The sequence below is a fragment of the Musa acuminata genome, chromosome BXJ1-6, assembly GCF_036884655.1.
Source record: "Musa acuminata AAA Group cultivar baxijiao chromosome BXJ1-6, Cavendish_Baxijiao_AAA, whole genome shotgun sequence".
Taxonomy (NCBI): domain Eukaryota; kingdom Viridiplantae; phylum Streptophyta; class Magnoliopsida; order Zingiberales; family Musaceae; genus Musa; species Musa acuminata.
In genome coordinates, this window is record NC_088332.1 from 34,850,439 (window position 1) to 34,871,471 (window position 21,033).

The 21,033-nt window shown below is 37.5% G+C and overlaps 1 protein-coding gene across 5 annotated transcripts; it reads right to left on the reverse strand.

Annotated features, from left to right (window-relative positions):
* Positions 1-954: 954 nt before the first annotated feature.
* LOC135585185 (uncharacterized) lies at positions 955-20,740 on the reverse strand. Of its 5 annotated transcripts, none has more exons than XM_065188240.1 (11): positions 20,319-20,740; positions 20,126-20,235; positions 19,965-20,039; positions 16,100-16,182; positions 15,542-15,593; positions 12,319-12,411; positions 9,232-9,300; positions 9,046-9,147; positions 8,845-8,913; positions 3,044-3,100; positions 955-1,424 (listed from the first exon to the last, which is right to left on the reverse strand). In XM_065188240.1, exons 1-11 carry the CDS (start codon positions 20,500-20,502, stop codon positions 1,338-1,340), a joined length of 981 nt encoding a protein of 326 aa, XP_065044312.1. In that variant the 5' UTR covers positions 20,503-20,740; the 3' UTR covers positions 955-1,337. The 5 variants fall into 5 exon arrangements, with proteins under 5 accessions (XP_065044312.1, XP_065044315.1, XP_065044316.1 ...); XM_065188243.1 differs by having other exon boundaries at positions 20,373-20,682; XM_065188242.1 differs by lacking the exon at positions 955-1,424 and adding an exon at positions 1,454-2,397 and having other exon boundaries at positions 20,319-20,680.
* Between the last annotated feature and the right edge of the window lie 293 nt (positions 20,741-21,033).

Sequence of the window (21,033 nt, forward strand, 5' to 3'; positions counted from 1 at the left end):
ATAGAGTATGACTCACTTGGGATTAATCAAGAAAATATCATGAGAATCAAAGTACAAGCTAATAAATATTCTACTTTAATCATGCATATAAGATATGAGTGGAAGTAAGATGTTACACGAACGAATCTAAATGTTAGTACCAGAGAAACACCTCATACTTTACCAACCTTTTAGACCATCCTCATATGAACCCTATAAGTCATCCTCGTGAGCATGATAAAGAGACAACTCCAAATTTGTAGGAAAAACAAAACATAATCCTTTCTAGGTTACTTGGAAGAAATAGAAAAAGAAAACAAATATAGTTATAGTTTTATTTTTTATAATCATATATAGAATTATTGAAAATAAAATTTTAAAATTTGAAAAAAATATGATGAACTAACGATGACAGAATATATATATATATATATATATATATATATATATATATATATATATATATATATATAATCAACTCCAAACAATTATATCAATGTTTCTTTGCAATAACACCTAGTAGGCATAGGTCAAAATGTTGACTGCGAATCGTAAGCTCATCTTATACGAATTATTAGAAACAGATCATAAATATTGATTTCATCTGGTTATGACCTTGGGTTGGGCGTACAGTCAAATCCAGCCCGAATTCATTGACATGCATAACCCTAGTGCTATATGATATAGTAATTACAGATGAAAGTATGAAAAAATAAATAATTAACACATCACATTTCATTGTTGAATCCCAGATATGCATCCAATTAGAACTAAAACTCAAATTGGATGAAATTTAGGCAACTACTCATATGACAACAATTAGGAAAAACCAGCTGAAAGTAACATTGCTAGATAAACTAAAATACATTGACCAAAGACTAATATGAAGCAAGATATGTGTGTACCTTAATATCAGAAATTGAGCCACATTTATACAAATTTCAGGTTCCATCATGGTTCTGAAACTTCAAGATCTCAGCAAGGATGTGGCATGCTTCCATTCACACATCTTTATTTCGAAATGTATTATTTGGAGCAGTCTCTAATACAAATAGAATAATGACAAGCAAAAGGATAGTGCTGACTCAGTAGAAAATTAGTAAGATCAGAAATAAATCCAATTCTGAAAAATAGTTCTAATCACAAGGTCTAAAGCTCTGTTGATATGTATGATGCTCGAATGACAAGACCAGACCAACTTTATCCTGTTAACTGATTATGAAAATGCATGCTGCCAGAGAAATTAGACAAGACAAATCCTCATATCTTCATACGGATTTTACAGGCCAATTGAAACTGGCACTTGGACCGTGAGGCCGATTTGCCATTTCATATAATTGAATATGCCTCCAGAGATCTTATACTGATAACCGTGCGCAAAGACGCCAGTCTGCCCTAGGATGGAATAAGGATCTTTCAAACACCCATATGTCTCGTACAAGTACCTATAACAAGGAAAAATGATAATGTTTACATGATTATCATACATCAAGAACCACTAAGCTAGTCTTCTCCTAAACATCAAAAATCATTACAACTGGCATTTCAGAAGAGAGCATCTGAATTAACAGCAAAGGATATTGATGCTTCTGGTACATAACATGCCTGAAATGAAGGTTCCAATGAAGAGTCTGTTTTCATCCTTCTACATTTTTCAGCCATACCATGCAGCATCGTTTGACATACCACCCAGAAAACTAGTACCATACCGGTCCAACAAGGTATCAAAACCCAGTATGGACTGAGATTCTAGAGCTAGCTTAAAATGATATAGAAGATTACCTAGACAATAAATCAAAATAACCAGTGCATGAGCTTTTTTTTCCCTTCGGGTGTTGCTAAAAGAAAATTCTATTCATGTTACTGAGTTGAGGTTGTTCGTGCTATTTTTTGTGAGGCTACCAGCAATTCCATGGGGGAAGAGGACTGAGCTGCCATCTTTCATGCTTGGAGCATGGACTTGTCCAATGCTGACTTAAGCAGCATCTACCAAACTACACTTCTTGTAGAAAAGGCTCGAGTGGATCGTTCCAAAGAATCTTGAAACATCCACAACATTGATAGTGTAAAAGTATGGTTTATTCCTATAAAATTAAAAACTTGTCGGATGATTTAAGGACATGTAATCATCAAGCAATAATAATGATAAGATATTTTAAAAACATCTAGAGATGCTTCATGAATACTCAAGGGTGGGGCTTTAGCTTGTGAATGCTGACCTATAAATGATGAACAAGATGAATGATCGATAGAGTAGTATGATGATACTTACATATGATGGTACCTTTCTTCTTTCATCTATAACATAGATTAGCATGCTGGATTGTGCATACTTACATCTTCATCCTAGTAAGATTTATTAGTCAGGCATCTAGCTGACCAGTGACCATGTAAATTGGAGATGGAACACATCTTGTCCTGGTTCATCATGCAAAGCAAGCACAATTGTGTTGTCTGAACGAGCTGTCATGTATAGGCCAGCAAGACGAATACTAGAATTTATGTACACATGTTCAAAGCAGCATTGAACCATTCAAAAACAAATGAACATAATATTGTACAGCTACAATTTTTGTGCCTTAAACTATTGGCAAATGGGTCTACATCAAGCCATGCCTCATTGTTTTGATGGATGGTCACATGCTCAACACATATAAGGAGAATTCATGACCAAAGAATTCAAAATCTAGAATTCTTAATATAATTAAGTACAGTTTGGAATAAAATGCTTGTAAATTAGGGCCAATGAAGGGTATTGGATAAAATATAGCACTTACCACAAAGCAGAGTTAAGTGATAAAAAAAAGGTCCAACACACTAGATAATTCTCCATACAACCCGAACATGATATTATTATTTTTGTGAATGCTGATTGGCAGCTATAAATAATCTTTTTATGTGCTAAATATCTTGTTGATACAGTAAGGCTATTTTTCTGATAGATAAGTGGACAATATCATTTATTTTAAAACCAAGCAACCAAGATTGCAGAGTTTTTAATCTTCAGCAACTCTTATAGACTACTTATAGACATAGCACTACAAAGTAGGATGAGATCACTTACCTCTTTTGTTTTGTCTCCAGAAACAACAGCACCTTTTGCATTATATGCTTCAAACCTCTACAAGGAAAACAGAATCAACCAGGTCAAGAGAACTCAGGAAAACATATTGAGCATCATTTGGAGTAACATCAATGACCTCAATATATTAGAGAGATTACAAAGCTGACCAACCTATTCCTTATGTTTAAAAAGAAGATCCACAATTACATGCAAAACCAAAAGTGGAAATAAAGGATATTAAAAGGGAACCCAACATACACAATTCATCACCAAGTATCCCCATTGTCAGTTTGTATCAAATGTAGAAATTATAAATCAGTGGTTTAAATAGGTGCCCGAACGCTCGCCTAGGCGCTCGAGCAAGGCGAGGCGAGGCGAGGCATGAACACCTCAAGGGTGGACCAGGTAGCATGCTTCGGTGAGGCGTCGCCTGAACCCAAGCGCTAAGTACCTCGGGCGAGCGTCCAGTTCAAACGAAGCAACTGAACCAGGCTTTTAAGTCTGGTTCAATTCAATTGTGGCTAGTTGGTTCGATTGAACCAACTAGCCACTTTCTTACCTGCAAAAGCCACTCCCCGCACCCCCGCATGACCCCGAGCCATCAACCCTAGTGCAGCTTCTTCCTCCGTCGCTGATGCTTTCTACCGCTACCTCCGCCGCAGACACAGCGGACTGAGGCTTCCTCTATCGCCAACTGATAGGTCCGACGGCCTAGCCTTTGTCCGCAGCTTCCTTCCATCACCGTTGCTTCCATGTAGTTCCTTCCACCGTCGAGGGAGAGGACTACAGCTTCCTCTTCACGATGTCGCCATTCGCAACCTCTATCGTTGTCGCTGTTGTCGTCTGCAACTTCCTCCACCACCGTCGCTATCGTCCGAAAGTTCCATTGTCGATGACTTTTTCTCCCCCACTTAACAGTTCTTTTCTCCCCCTCTAGCTACAGTTAACAATAGTTTAATGTTGTATTTTTATTTATATAATATATTTATTAATTATATTATATATTTTAATATTTTAATATTTCAGAGTGTCTCACTTTGCTCGAGCGAGCACCTAGTGCCTTAGGAATTTTGGGACCTTGGCGCCTAGCGCTTTTTAATCACTGTTACAAATATCTATATGCAAATATTCAAACATCAAAAATAGGCATTTGATAGATGGCTTAATACACATAGTTAGAACGTCACAAGAGAAACAATATAGTTCATAGTTTCTCATTCAATTATAATATGACACCAGCGGAAAATTATCTCAATAGTGGCCCATGCCACAACATAATAGTTCATCAAGAAAAAAAAAGGGAAAATTGTCTTGTCAAGATCAAACTAGGATGATTATCATCATACACACTAGTTATATTTTCTTAAACATGTTCAGGCTTGAATTTTAACAAAGCAATAGTAGAAGATTTAAAAATAAGAGTTTGATCTTTACCTTTGATAATAAAATTCCATTCGGTATTATAAGTGTTTAGGTCCTTAGGAATCAATGTAGACAACTTAAAATTATATGGGATAAAAATCAAGTTTTGTTGGCCAACAAGGCCTTAGCTTTGATATTTAACTTTGATAATTAGGTTCCGTTCAGTATTATGAGTGCTTAGCTCCTCACAGATGGATGCAGATAAATTTAGAAATCAAGCATATGGGAGAACAATCAAGACAAAGTATTTTATATTTGGTCAACAAGGCCTGATATTCCTGTTCCAAGTATTGTGTTACCCAAAAAGTGGTTTGTCGACTTAGCCATTGAGTCAATCGGCTTGACTTGAACTGGACCTGTTTACCTAATGGGTTCACAAGTCAGATCCAAGTCAAGAAATTTTAACTCATTTAAAGGTTGGGTTGGGTTCAGGTCAAGCATATAATTTCTTTATGGTAAATCTCAACCAATAGTATGGTTTGGACTTTGCACCCATGTAACCAACACAAATAGTTGGCTCACTATGGCTTGTTATTGTTTTGCCTAGCTCAACCAAAGTTGTAAATTTTGTAGGTAGCAAGCAGAAGCAGCAATTCTCTGATGAATAGTGCTAAAATGGGTATAAGTCCAAAATACAAAATCATGATTTTGTACTATCAAAACAAATTTAATTATCTAGTATAAGAAATAAAAGTTATATTTTATCATCATACATATTAGTTATAAGAAATTTAATTATCTAGTATAAGAAATCGTCTTGTCAAGATCAAACTAGGATGATTATCATCATACATATTAGTTATATTTTCTTAAACATGCTCAGGCTTGAATTTTAACAAAGCAATAGTAAAAGATTTAAAAATAAGAGTTTGAACTTTACCTTAGACAATAAAATTCCATTTGGTATTATAAGTGTTTAGGTCCTTAGGAATCAATGCAGACAACTTAAAATTATATGGGATAAAAATCAAGTTTTGTTGGCCAACAAGGCCTTAGCTTTGATCTTTAACTTTGATAATTAGGTTCCATTCAGTATTATGAGTGCTTAGCTCCTCACAGACGGATGCAGATAAATTTAGAAATCAAGCATATGGGAGAACAATCAAGACAAAGTATTTTATATTTGGTCAACAAGGCCTGATATTCCTGTTCCAAGTATCGTGTTATCCCAAAAAGTGGTTTGTCAACTTAGCCAGTCTAGAACCCATTGAGTCAATCGGCCTGACTTGAACTGGACCTGTTTACCTAATGGGCTCACAAGTCAGTTCCAAGTCAAGAAATTTTAACTCATTTAAAGGTTGGGTTGGGTTCAGGTCAAGCATATAATTTCTTTATGGTAAATCTCAACCAATAGTATGGTTTGGACTTTGTACCCATGTAGCCAACACAAATAGTTCACCCACTATGGCTTGTTATTGTTTTGCCTAGCTCAACCAAAGTTATAAATTTTGTCGGTAGAAAGCAGAAGCAGCATTTCTCTGGTGAATAGTGCTAAAATGGTTATAAGTCCAAAATACAAAATCATGATTTTGTACTATCAAAACAAATTTAATTATCTAGTATAAGAAATATCCAGACCGTATTTTTAAAACTTGTAATAATCTTATGTGGAAGGTGTATAACAGTCTGGGCATGGATTAGTGCAAGTGGTGTATTACAGTTTAAGCAGGCAGCAGACATCAAACCAGCACAAACAAGTAACCTTTTCTCAAGCTGTCAAGGGTCAGAACCAAGTTCAAAGTTTGAGAGATGTCCATTCAACCTTTAAACCAGACTGTGGTCTATATTTAAGTTAGGGTTTACAGGTCAAGAATCATTTAATTTTTCTTCTGCTCCTCAAGCAATGTCACAATCTAGAAGAAAGGAGGCGATTAGAGAAGAAAAAAAGAGGAGGAATAAAAGGAGATGAATGTTACTGAAAGGGCAGAGTCCCCATTCAAGTATGTCCCTCTTTCTCTCTTTAATAGCTTGTAGACTGTTATAATGTGGTCCAACCCAAACCCTCTCCTATGAGCCTGAAACATAGCAAAAGGTTATTTGGCCCTGGATTAGCAAAGGTGTTTTCAGACCTAGTGTAGCATTTGGATCACTATAAGAGATGAATATAGGCAATCAGCACGATTCAAGGACAGATTGGTTCAATCCATCAATGCAGCAAAATTCAGTAGGCTCTGAACAAGGTTTAAATACCGGTTCATACTGTTCTGGTAAGTTACCAAAACCAGTATTGGACAGGCATTTAAATCCATGAAAGAGCCTGTCAAACATAGTATAAGCCTTGTCCAGCTCGGTACAACATTTTCTCAGACAAAAGAGTACTAACCACTATCATTTCGGGAAGGACAAGGGGCCTATCCAACTTTACAAAGGAATGGGCATGGAAATGATATTCCCATGCAACTCATAGTCAAATTAGGAAATGAAACAAAAGGAAAGGAAAGGAAAGGCTTGACCAAGTTTTCTCACCAACTCCTATTAGTAACAGGATTGGTTTCTATTTTTCTATTATTGTTGGACTGATATTCATCAACAATATTAATATCTATTAGAAAGATTTTAGACTTTTAAGTTGCTGGTGTATAAGAGTCCCAATATATGTCTAGTTTAGATATGGCAAATTACTTTGCTACTAGTTATCATACTTTGAGAGTTCTAGACACATGTTCGGGCAAATTGATAACATTAGCTTTTTTACTTACAAACTTGTACATGTAAAAACTTTGAGCCTGAAAGATTCATGGATGTTATTTTCTTTTCTCTACAAGATCAAATTATCTTAGTAGTTTAGCTCCCAGTTGATAGCTTTGGAGGCATTTTCTCCTCAAATTAAAAAAAAAAAGATCCTAGTTAGGAGGATCAATCCTAACATATATTAGTACCATATTAGTCCAACTAAAATCCAACAAAGGTAGTGATATCAGTTTCAAACCTTGATCCGAACACCAAATATTCATACTTCATAAGTGGATGTCACAAATTTCAAAATAAAATGCAACATGATTGTCTACAATATATATACTATATCAAAATAATCAATATACTACATCATAGTCAAAACAATGAGGCATAAAACTGATCACGCAGACAAAAGGTAAAAGGTTATTAATAGGATTTAAATGATGATGGTCTTGTTCAGATAGAGACTGGTGGGATGGGGAAGCAAATATTGAGTGTTGGGGCTATTTTTTTATTTTATCTTCATTTTGCATTTATATTAGAGTTAAAAATATAAACCACACTAGAACTTTTCGTTGGAGGGAAATCTAATAAGGAAAAGGTCTGAGTTAGTGAAAGGTGAAATCAGTTGAATCAACTGCCACGTGCCTGTAGTGTGACAGTCACTGTAGCAACCAAGATCACTATGGTAGGTATCTTAAACTAGCATGTGGGTCTACAGACCTATCTGCTGTTCTAGGTGCAGCTTTTTATGACACTGGATTCAACTCTTATCAACCCAAATTTTATCCTGTAAATCCTGACTTGACCTGCTAACCTATGCCAACCCGACCAAATCAATAGTTATTGAGTTGGATCCAGAGCAAGAAATCTTGGTCCTCTTGTAAATCAAGTTGGATTACTGTCACCCTTATATGCCCTTACCACTCCATCCACTCCATCTTAACTCAACCCAAACTGTTACAGGGTCTGTTTAACCTTTCAAAAAACAAGATAGCATAGAGTGCTGTCTTACAACTTTCATTTGTGATATGTGCACCAAAGAGTGCAAGATTGATACTTTATGTAATATTAGTAAACAGAAAAATCTTGAAGGCAAGAAATATGACAAAACACTTGGTCTTTCTAACAATCAGATATAGAAAATAATAGTAATCTTCAGAGGCCTAGTTTAGCTAATTATTTTACTGCTATAAAATGGCACAAATACTGAGCAAAAAAGCTACATAGGTATGCTTGTGATCAGAAGTAATGTTTGCAATAAGAGTCAACCATGAAAGGAGTCAAGGTTTGAATGCATATGACCACCACACAGCATAGTTTGTCACCATTTGCCGAATAACATAAAACACTATCATATTTAATGGATAATACAGTTCACAACAACGGTTTTTGAAGGTTAATTTTTATGATCAAGCCACCAAAACACTTAGATCAACAGAAAGTTTATACATTGTGTACATTAACATAAGAGCCATTTCAATGGAATGAAGACAATAGCTGTGCATAAAATTTATTCAGAATAAATAAATTTATGAGCATTTTAGGAACATACCATGAATAACTAACCTTATGCATAATAGAAAATGAAGAAAAACAGGAGAAATGTGTTATGCTAAAGAAAGGTTTAGGATGATTTTATTTTTCAAGAAAAAACATCAAAAGCAAAATATAATTAAATTAATATAGTTTTCAGAATATACCTGCTTTGCAGTTATTTCAAGTGTCATCTGTATAAAAGCCTTATCAAGATCATTTTTGTCCAAAGCAATCTGCTTGGAAGTCAAACAAAACAGAGAGAAAGGATAACTAAAGAAACAAATCTGAATATTTCTAAAAACATCATATAAATTACAAATGAAAACCAACTGTTAGATAAACCAACGAAGCAAACAAAATCTCACCATTCGAGCCCGCAATGTTCGGACACTAACCACAGGTTCAACCAATTCCCAGTGAACGGAACTCCACATTGATTCTCTTCGTTTTAGCTCATTCTTCAAGGTCTTCAATGGTAGAAAAACAATTAACCAAGAGAATTTGTAACTCAAAACTACTTAAGGATCTGAAGGAGAAAAAGGGAAACTTACCGAATACATTTTTTCGGTGACAACTTTCCTTAGAGATGAAGTGTCTCCTTTTGCCAACAAAGTATTAATCTGAAAAGTTGATTCAAAGTCAACCCAATTATGAAGCGAAAATGTCCTTGGGCATGCATCTTCAACTCACCCATAATACAGTTCCTTTTTAAATGAAAACAAAAAAGAAGTTTCAAAAAACAAACACAGCAAGACATTATATATCTGAAGCCATAACTTATCAGTTCCATTTAGTAGAAGAACTGCATGGTCAGCCACAAATTATTGGAAGATACTGCTACATTGTTGCCAGTCATTATGGGAAAAAAAAACCTGACATTGCACAGTGACACTTGAAAGAAATTTGCTAAAAATAAACAACCTTACATACCAGCAAACAACATAAAAAAAGTTACAATGAAATTGATGAGATTGTTGCTGTACAGATCAAATTTTTACAAGGAACTAAAAGTATACTAAAACCTAGGTTCCTTAATGCAATAGTGACTCTTGTGAACAAATTTGAAATATCACATATTAAATTGGTTGTTTCACTTTCACAAACTCAGAAACAATTAGATTGGTCATGATGCAAGTCACCATCTTATAAATAGGAATTGGCAGATCCAAGAAGTCCAACGCTTAGGTCTAGATGAGACAATCTTGACATGCTGGTAGCAAGTCATGTCAGCTTCAAGCATAGTGTCCCTCAATTTCAGGGCTTGACCTAACTAACTGGATCTGAACTCTAATAGAAAGCATCATAAATCCCAACTAAACCATACTAACCATCCTAATTTCACTCTGTTTATTGTTTGAGTCCAGGAATCCTGAAATGCTAGGATTTGGGTTCATAGTTCAGGTTGAGTTCAGGTCCTTACTAGCGAACCTCAAGCCTTCACAACCTGGCCCGTTGCCAGCTTGCTTGGATGTGGTTTGACTAGGCTTATAACGTTTCCAATGAGCAACATATTAGTCGTCAAATTGAATAAGCAAGAAGAGATTGCAACCAATGGAGAAAAATTACCAAATAAAAGCTAGCTGTATAAAGGAAGGGAATTGGTGCTTAACTAAAACTTACAAAGAATCTTTCAAGCCCTCAATGATAATCATTGCAAGTCTAGAAGAAACTAAATGGTGCTTCACGAGCTTTCATGCGAAGAGAAATTACATCATCTTAGCCGTTCTCATCAAAAAGTTGTTTAGAGAGCACGACTCAAAGTTGAGAGAAGGCTAAGATTTGCTTAAGTGTTACAACCATCTATGTAGTGTTAAATTGCCAACTGTCTAAAAGTCATACAGAGATTCTAGACAAGAAAATCACGAAAGTCCTCCAACTGCAGGCCCTATGAGATCTGATAAACCACATTAGTACATTAAGCATCAATCTGAAGCTCTTCATAATGACTGTTCCTCATCCCTCTCCCTCTCTCCAGTTTTCCCTCCACCTGTTTAAGACTCAGCAAGCACTTCACTATGATAGCTGCACCTTGACTAAACTTAAATTGATCTAAGCATAAATGAAGAGATACTAGACATGCATCCACAATTGTCATAGTAAAATACAATATCCACAGGGTCTGTCCTGACAGCACCAGATCTTAAACTTCCCAAGACATAAATCGATGAAACACAGTAACATAAATCCAAACACCAAAAGACTCACCACAAATCTATGCATGAAGCTTATGGTAACAAAGATCAACAAAAATTATAAGAACACACTGTCACGAACGGTCGTCGCGGACCCACAACAACTTCGTTCAACGAACCGTTCGTCACTTTTCCTACTTGTACAGATACATGACAGCATGTTTTACCTTGATTTTATATGTTTTTGCTTGAAAAATGTAAGCAACGACAGTTCGCAGCGCTGCAGTGCAACTGCTCGTCGTGCTGGGCCAAACTGCCCCAAAATGGCTCCGTTTTCGTATGTCACGGCCTGTTTTCTGCATATCATAGGCTCACGCAAAACGTCAGCCATCTCAGCACCCTAGAACCCCTCGAGTGGCACCAGGGGGGATGGGGCTTCGGGGTAGTGTCGGACATTGAACAATCTTCACAAGTTCGCACGTTACCTTGACGGGAACTTACCTTCGTGCCCGGCACCCAGTGAGCAGTTGTTTGTGGACTTGCAACTGTTCGTTGTACCTTATAAAGTCCTCGTTTTCTCCTTCCTCTCGTTTCTTTCTTGCACTCAAGGTGCTCACTGAATTGCTTGTAAAGCTTCCCTCTTCGCAAGACGTCGGGACTTGTCCGTCGCTCATTTTCAAACTAATCAATTTTTTGTTTCGTAGATCTTTCAGGACCTGTATGAGGTTGCAACTAGGCTGACCCTTTGCGGACGCGTATATCGCAAGGGCACCTCATGACTTAGGCAATCCCAGCTAAGTACAAGGAGTTGACATAAGGGTGCTTCACGACTTAGGCAACTCCAGCTAAGTTCGTGACTTTACCACGAGGATGCCTCACAACTTAGACAATTCCAACTAAGTCCGTGACAACACGGAACAACCTTCTAAATTCTCAAAAGTGCATGAAATTGATCTTAAACTGTCATAAGCAAAAAACCTTTTGCTGAAAGAATGATATCAGAGCATCTTGATGGCAACCCATCATTCCAATACTAGCATATGGAAGCAACAAAATTAGTTGCCACACTAGTGCATCGAAAATGCTACATCAGCAGCAAAAAGATACTAGTTACCCTCTACAATATACACTAGTAGACATTGCAATCAGAAGCAACAAAATTTGCCACTTAGTATTCTTGCCATTTGAGGCAATACCAGCAGTGATTAATACTTTTCCACCATCTATGGCAGCAAGTAATATATGATATTTGTTATTGTTTTCTAACTTTGTTCATAAATTTATTCTTTTCATGTTCAATTGGATAATTATCTTCTCAAGCAATATTAACATTTTCATGGATCAGTTTGCATATGATAACTAACCCTGTAATCAGTAAGTACATAGTCAAATGCAAATTCATAATCATGTCACCTTGAATAGTACTCATAAAGATATCTTGCAGATTACTGAGAGAATGTAGGTCCACAATATGATACAAATCAATCAGATGAAATCACAACATACCTCTTTGTACAATCTTAAGGTGTGTTGATAAAAAAGCTTCTTCGAATATCCAGCTACTTTTCTCAACCTGTTGATGGCATAAGCACTCTTCATCTGCAAATCAGGCATAACTTAACCATTTGAATCATGTATCAGCAGTGGAGAGTAAATATTTTTTTCTGGATATGTGAGAATATAAAAGAATCAAGTCCATAAAATGGTTATGAAAGAACATCAAGGTAAATTTTGAACAATTTTGAATTAATTATAAAGAATATATTAAATCTAAACCTGGAACGCCCAGTCCTGATAGAATTTTGTATCAGATGTAGAACAACAAAAAATGCTAGGGGGATGGATCTTTTAAGATGAAATATAGTCATGGTGGCTCAGCAATAGGATAATATTTCATATCACATCAACCATTGGGTGTGATCAAAATCAGTTGGACCCTGATGTGTGTGTCCCAAGATAGATGCACTAAATTGTAATTTATTCTTCAATATTCCTAGTAACTATTAAGTATGGTTACCATAAGAACAAAATTTAAGTAAAAGATTTTCTGATACTCTGTTACACCAAAGACACCCTGAGGAATTCTACACCAAGAAAATGCCAACTAGTTTTCACCATGCATCAAAAAGTGGCAGCTAGCTGTTGCTACGTTAGCTTTTAGTATACCTGTTTAGTGTTACTACACGACTAAAAATTGCTTGCTCTGCAAGGATGTTCCTAGCAGAAAAATGAACAATGAATAATATTATTATAATTACCAATGTCATCTGATAAGAAAAAAAAAAATCCCCCTTTCCTTAGTGGTACGATAACTATCCTTCTTGTTGCTAAAACAATGAATATATTCACCATTCTTAAATACAGAATTACACAAGCTCTGAATAGTGAGTACAACTTGCGAGCTGAAAAACTTAAATTGCTTTACTTAAATTGCTAAAACAATGCATATACTGCTCGATAACAGTCGAAATCCAATTGTTACTGACCTGTACCGGTCGATAACAAATGAATTTTAACCATTACCGACAAACAACTCAGATCTGCCCCTTTCAAACGGTCAGATCCATTTGAAAGGGTTTTCAAACCCTTTTCTCCCCCTCTTTCACCCCCTTTCACTCTCTCAATCTCTTTCTCATAAACTTTTTTCTCTCATTCTCACATTTGCACTCTCTTAAGGCTTTACAAAGCTACGATTTGTAGATTGGATCAAGCTTGGGAGGCTAATTAGGAAGGATTAACACCTAAATTAGAAAAATAACTCTTTAATCAAAGGTATGTAGACAACTTCTCAATCACATTCAGCTACCCGCTCAGTTTGAAGATAGCAATGATGTGGATAGCAGTGTCTCGATCGACGATGGTAACAACGCCAAGGAGTTGATGGTCCCGTTTACATAGTTTGAAGGTGGTGCATGGACCGTAGAGCAATATTTTACGCATGTCACCCAAGATTTAGATCATGGAACTCGACGTAATAGTTAGTCATTCTTCTCTGAGTAACCATACTGTCACGGCCTTAGCTGGAATTGCCTAACGCGTGAGGCACCCTTGCGGCCAAGACGCGAACTTAGCTTGCGTTGCCTAAGTCGCGCTTCGCCCTTGCGATAATGCTCCGCAAAGATCAGCCCACTTGCAATCTCTCGCAGGTCCCGAAGGACCTGTAAAAGAGAAAGTTGATTAGTTCGAAAGAACGAGTGACGGACAAGTCCCGAAGTCTCGCGAAAAGGGGAAGCTTTACAAGTAATTCAGCGTGCACCTTGCGTACACAAGAGAAAAGAGGGAGAGGGGGAAAACAAGGGCTTTAGAAGGTTGAATGAACAGCTGCAAGCCCACAAACAGCTGCTCACCGAGTCCCGGGCGCGACAACAAGTTCCCGTCAAGGCAACGTGCGAACTTGCGAAGGAGTGTTCAACGCCCGGTACTATACCGAAGCCCCATCCAGCCCTGTGCCACCCGGGGGGCTCCAAGAGGCTGAGATGGCTGACGTTTTGGTGAGTGGAGGCGGATTCCAGAAATCAGCCCGTGGTACACGAAAACGAAGCTGTTTTAGGCTGTTTTGGGGCTGTTTTGCTCGGTTCGATGAGCGATCGCTTTGTAACGCTGCAGCTTGTTCGAACTTACATTTTTACAAGCAAAATGACTCAAAACCAAGGCAAAACAAGCTGCCAAGTAGTTGTACATGTAGATGAAAGCGACGAACGGTTCGTTGAACGGAGTTGTTGCGGGTGCGCGACGACCGTTCGTGATAATACGGTGATCGATCTTATAATACGTAGCAACATATTAGTGGCGAAAGTAGAAGTTCCGACATTCTACATGCTTCGTACCAGTACATGTCATAATCGTACTTGCTTCAGAAGCCATCTCGGACACTTGTGGTTCACGATGATCAAACTACGACCATCACCACATTGATGCACCAATGGCATACAGTGTATTAGTATACTCTGTCGTGAGATCAATTTCATGGGTTCGACAAATATATTAAATTGATATACAGATACATAGGATTAAGGATCCCAATCCACCGCCTGTGGAGTCCCGTCGTTCTTTTTGATGGTAGAACCAAGTATATCCATCTATCAATTACTTGATTCATTTAAATATTAGTGTTTAAGTTGTTTATCAAATAATCTAACAATTCAAATAATTTCTTTGTAGATAACTCAATATAAACGAAAGGACGGTCTGAACCATAAAAGCTACTCCTCAAAGTCCGAAAAAGATATGTGCCACTAATCTTTCCTAATTTTGATTATTTTTGCTAAAATTATACTATATTTATATTTATTTCAAACTTAAAAACCCTAATATAATTTTTTTTTCTATTTTTCAGAAATTTTTGGAGCTATTTTTGACCATTTTTCCTTGCCGTTGGTAGACCCTATCGTACCGACACACAATACATTAATATGCACCGTACCACTGATCAACCGATACACCGGTTCAAACCGATAAGTTGACCCTTGCTCCAAAATATAAATTACTAACAAAATACAATACCATAAGAACGACTAGATCCAACACATGGTTGGCACTATAATAACAAATAAGTGAACAAGACAAGTAAAATAATCATACAACAGAGAGAAGCTTCAGTTGTAACAAAAAATGTAAATATATTATGTCCTCGGAAAGATAAATGATAAATAATCTATGTTAAGAAAGATCAAATACAAGAACCTGCACTGTGGAAGGCGTAATCTCAAATCAGCATGCAAATAAGTACCTCCATAATTAAATCCTCTTTAGTTCTTCTCCAACCACTTCGCGTGAACCATCTGATTTACAATATATTATAACTCTATCATCACATATGCAAATTTGTATATATTCCAAGCTTGTAAATGTAATTGCTGAAAACAGACGACCTAGAGAATATAACGACACAAAAAGGCACTCATGATAAAGGCATGCAAGCAAATTGGCTAGCATTGCCACATGATATTTAAAAGAAAATTCCATTTTCCTAAAACTACACAATCTCAAAATGTGCATATATTATTAAGTAGAAACATAAACTTATTGTTTCTTCTTTGGGTGGTACCATGGAAAGATTAATGGCAATCTTTAATAGAAAAGAAACTGTCTGGGCTATCATAATAGTTGCACAAAGTGAGTTTTACATTATAATATTTACATCAACTCCAACTTTTGTGTAAACTTCAATTTCTAAAGAATTAAGAACACTTTCTCCTATGATGGTTATGAATGACAAAATGTCCACATCAATCAGAAAATCAAAGAGCTTAAACCAAAGAGAGGAATATAAAGTTAGTTTATCTACCTTCTCCAAAAGGAAATAGGTTCTCGAGGCGTATATGGTTCATAGACAAATCCTGGGCTCAGCATGGTCACCTTCAAAGACACCTACACATAATATACCATCAGTAGGAGTACACTTACTAAATGGACAGCATCATGTTCATGAATAAAGAAGTTTTAGCATTTTCAAGTTTATAACGTTTAATGTCATAATAAAAGATAGGCCAGGCCATGATGCCAGAATTAAAAAATAAGGACCTTATAATAGTAATTAACTTTATTGCAATAACAAAGAGATGGTGAGTGTAGGTGTACAAAGACTAAGGTTATCCAAGAGGGAATTTAACTCCAGCCACTGGGAAGGTCTTTTCAATTAATTGACTCCTAACAATCTGAATTTCCCTAAGTTTGGTTTAACCAAGACTCACTAGGAAAGCTAATATTTTGACCCTGGATTCCAGTAAACACTTCACAGTCATATTTTAAGTCTATGACACTACTCTGTTAAGTGTAGACGGGATTTTAGCAATACAAATGTGAGAAGTTACAAGAGAATGGGATGCAGGTTTGCTAGCACGAGAGGAGAATATGGATGTAAAAATTTTCTAGGGTAAGAAAATGAAGAACCATTTCACAAAAGATGGACCTTAGTCAATTTAAAGAAGACGGCAAGTAATAAGTTCCTCTATCTAAGTAAGGAAAAAAGATACCTATTGACTATGTATGGTGAAAGACACTGTACAGTGGTATCATTGACAGTTGTGTTGAACATAGATCGACACTGGTATATTCTTATCAACATCCACTTTGTTCAATGAAATGCAGACATGCATTCAGATGAAGAGTGGACACTCTAATTTTATCCACATATGTTCCAAACTAGTGTGTCCACATCTAATCTAAATAAACATAAGAATGCATCAGTTGTTGGTAATGTCCAAATTTGACTTATCCAATTGAGACATCTATTACATACTTGCAAATATATACAGCATTGGCAGCAGATTGTACTAAAATAAATCGTAAACGTGTGAAAAGACATGGATGGGATTGAGGTTCGCCACTGTGTGTGTAATCCACTGCCAAAAATGTGTCGCATTCATTGCCATGCTAGGTGTGAGAACATCTATCCATGATGGCCAAACAACAACTTGAACAGCACATACATGGTTTTGTTATTTCTTCTCATCATTCCAGGTTGCACCTGAATTATTTCAGGTGCCTTTGATCAAAATTGTTTAGATTGTTATAAATACTGTAAAAATGCATATATTCCAGCTTATATCACAATTGTTTATTCAGGAGCCATCATAATTAGTGAGTGATATCAGTCATCACAATAATGTGCCATGTGTGTCCAATGTTGGCCTCCATGAAAAACAAAAAAAAAAAATCTTCATCAAGAAAGGCTGTTTCTTGATCAACTAGGCTCATAGGCTCACTATTCCAGGATATTGTTACTGATTGACTGTTAGGTTATTATTAGGAAGCAACTAGTGGAAAGAAAAGGAATACTGCAAACACCTTTCAAATCAACAACATGACTTCCTTGTCCACATTGCAAACACCATTCATTGTGTGATGTAACACCAACAGAAAATAGGGTACATTAGATGATTGTTAGAGCAACTACAATGCTCTCATCTCCCCATGGAGGGTGTGTACATTTTGTCCTACTAGTGTACAATATGTTTATGTTGCGATATGAGATAATGCTGACAATATGACAACTAAAGTGTATCACCACTGCTCTCAGAAATGCCTCATGTAAAGGCACAATGTATAGGATCATGATATTGACTTGCATTGGCACCTGACCACTGATGACATAATGATAAGGTTGATGTAGAGTAAGATTGGGGAACCATAATGATGAGGCATCAAAAATAAAGATGGTCCGATCATAATTAGGAGTTAGGACCACAAGGTACGAACAGTCTTTGTACTCTTCAGGATAGTATTGATCAGTGTTTCATCCCTTCGTAGTCATAACCAGTTTGCCTCTCTCTTTTCTACTTCTCATTGACCAATCAATATTAGTGCAATGCCCTTCTCCACCAAATGACAAGAACAAAGGTCTCTCCACCACTGTTATCATCACAACAACTATCCTTATCATTGTTGCTGTTTGCACCCCAAATAGAGGGAAAAAACATGTAAGAGCAAGGGATTCACAAAACTTTACCTAATGGCATCATATTTGTTTAAAGCCATTAAATTTGACCATATCCTCTGACCACATATCTAAGGAACTATGTGCTTCCACTGTAATCATGTCAATTTTACATGGAAAGGAAGAGGCTATTATACTAGTACATGAGGGCCAACTATGTGCTTCCACTGTAATCATGTCAAGTAGTTTTACATGGAAAGGAAGAGGCTGTTACACTAGTACATGAGGGCCAACGGGCTAACAACTAGCAATTAAAGCTTAAGAATTGTAGGCTATCTGATTAAAGGCCAGTTCTACTTGGGTTTCTCAAATAGTGGGCATATCATACTGGATCATGGAAATCATTATTAAGCAGGCCTAGCATCATAAATGTGAGGATGAGAGGCTCAGAGAAGAAAAGAGCTAACCCCAAGATGAAAGAACTAGCTTTGGATGGTACAAAGTCATATAAAAACGTGGAGTCAACACTAGGGCATGGACTTCATTTGTCGCCTGCTACAACACAAGGTTTGAAATTTCGTACCATACTGATGTATCGAGCTTTGCTCGGTACGATACGGTACATTGTACCAAGTGGTATGCTAGGGCATACCAAGCGGTATGCCTATATATATATATATATATAATATAAAAATATTTTAAAAAAAAGGCATACGTAGCCTCGACGACATCGCCTCCTCCTCTTCTCCTCATTGCCTCATCTACAGCATTCAACGAAGAAGGCGGTGAAGACGTCGAAGGCCGTAGACGTCTCCGGCCTTCGGTGAAGAACGTGGCGAAGAAAAAGGCCACAGAGTTACAGATGAGACGATGAAGGAGACCGCTACCTCCCCTAATCCCCGTGTCTCCAGATCCTCCTCTTTACGACTCTCCTCGTCATTACCTCCTGGATCGATATCGTCAAGGGAGGGCGCTATCGGATCGGGATCGAGAAAGGGCGTGGAAACAAGTTCGCGTCGAGGTTCTCCCGATTCTCCTCTTCTTCTCCCTCTTCTTCGAACACTCTCTCCTTCTTCTTCCTTCTTCGACGCTTCTCCCTCAGCCTAGCCGCAGCCAGGCCGCTATATCAAGCAGACCGCCCAGTAGTGGGCGGTCGACGTACCGGTTCACAAGCAATACGATTCGAAATCGCAAACCTTGCTACATAATGGTTTTAACTTTTTAAGTTACAAGCTATGTGTAGGTTACGATGAGGACGTCAAGCCATTTATTGAGGGAGATTGTGATATATCATTGGTCTTGCATCAAAAAGTAAGAAAGAGGGTTATGATAATATATAAGGGTCATTAGGTCGACTACTGGTAACTCTTGCCTAAGCATTTTAATCCCCGCATGGTTAAAGGAATTTTCTATTCGAATTTCTAAGCCTATGAGCTTAGGGGATCGAGGAGTGAAGAGCATAGTCATCTTAAGCAAACACAAGAGAAAAAATTATATATTCCTAAGCGAAAGAGCAAGAACTAAATGGGAATATGAAGACTAATCATGAAAATGAAGAACATTAGATACACACTCTTTTTTGCTCTCTCATTAACATCACAGAATTGTGGTATTCAATGATACTTCAATAGAGAGTCATCCCCTACAACCTTTCATGAAAACTTATTCAAGAAAGATTTTAGTTAAAATTCATTTTCTACTAAATATCCATATGGCTGACTACGTTTTAATAAACAACAACAAAACGATCAAGAAAAGCTACTCCTTTAACAACCTGTCTTGCTCCAGCGGGGGCTTTCACAATGGACATCGATCTAGAACCACTGAAACAGATAGTGAACTCTGCAACCTGTCAAACAGAAAAAAAGAAACTACAGATATAAATATATAACACAACTAAAAACAACAAACACACTCCAACACGAACTCCCTCACCTTCGTGGATGACCGTGACGTGAAACCGCTCCCATCTCTGGCAGCATCCGGACGAAGGATGCTGCTAATCGTGCAAGAACAACTCACGATGCTTCTTCGGAGAACAAACCCTGTGAAAATGAGGCGCGTCATTTTTACAGAACCTAGCGTACAAGAAGATTAAAAGCTTACGATAGAGATATAAGGACGATACCTTCTAGTCCTGAACTGAGGAAGTGTGAAGAGGATCGAGGAGTGAAGAGATTACAAGGGAAGTGGGAGTAAATCGCATCAGTTTTATGGAAAGAGCCGAAAGAGATCGAATACTCCGAGGGAAGATGGGGAGTTTGAAATGACCGCTGGAAGCGCCGAATCGCATAGAATCTCGACAAGGCCATCCTCTCCCGCCGCCGGAAGCTCCAAGTAACCGTAGAGAGATCGAAGGCTGCGGAAGGTTTCGGCTGCGAAACCCCAAGAAAGGACGCAGAGGTTTAACCGCAGCCGGTTCACCGTTGACGTCGTTTGGTTGGCTTGATCGCATAGCCCGGTTCAAGCGCACAGCTCCAGTCCTGGTGGCCGCCCTGTGTCTTTTCTGAGTCGCCGAGCAGGAAAACTCGGCTATCCATTAATTCATTCGAAGGGCCCCACATGGATATGCAGAGAAACAAGCTCAAAAATAGGGTTTCCTCCCTGTTTGGCATCTCAGAGGAGATTGGTGAGCCCGGCCACCTGTCCCCGTGTGAGACGAGAAAGTCACATCTCCGATCGCGTGCGATCCACACTTCTCATCCGATCCGATGTGGCTCACCTTCTTGGGCAAGCGCATCAGGTCTGTGAGAGAACCAGGTAAGATGAGGAAATTTTGGGTGTAGATTTTGAGACGAGTAATATTAACCGGAGCTGGCAATTTGAACTTGCCATGAGAACTA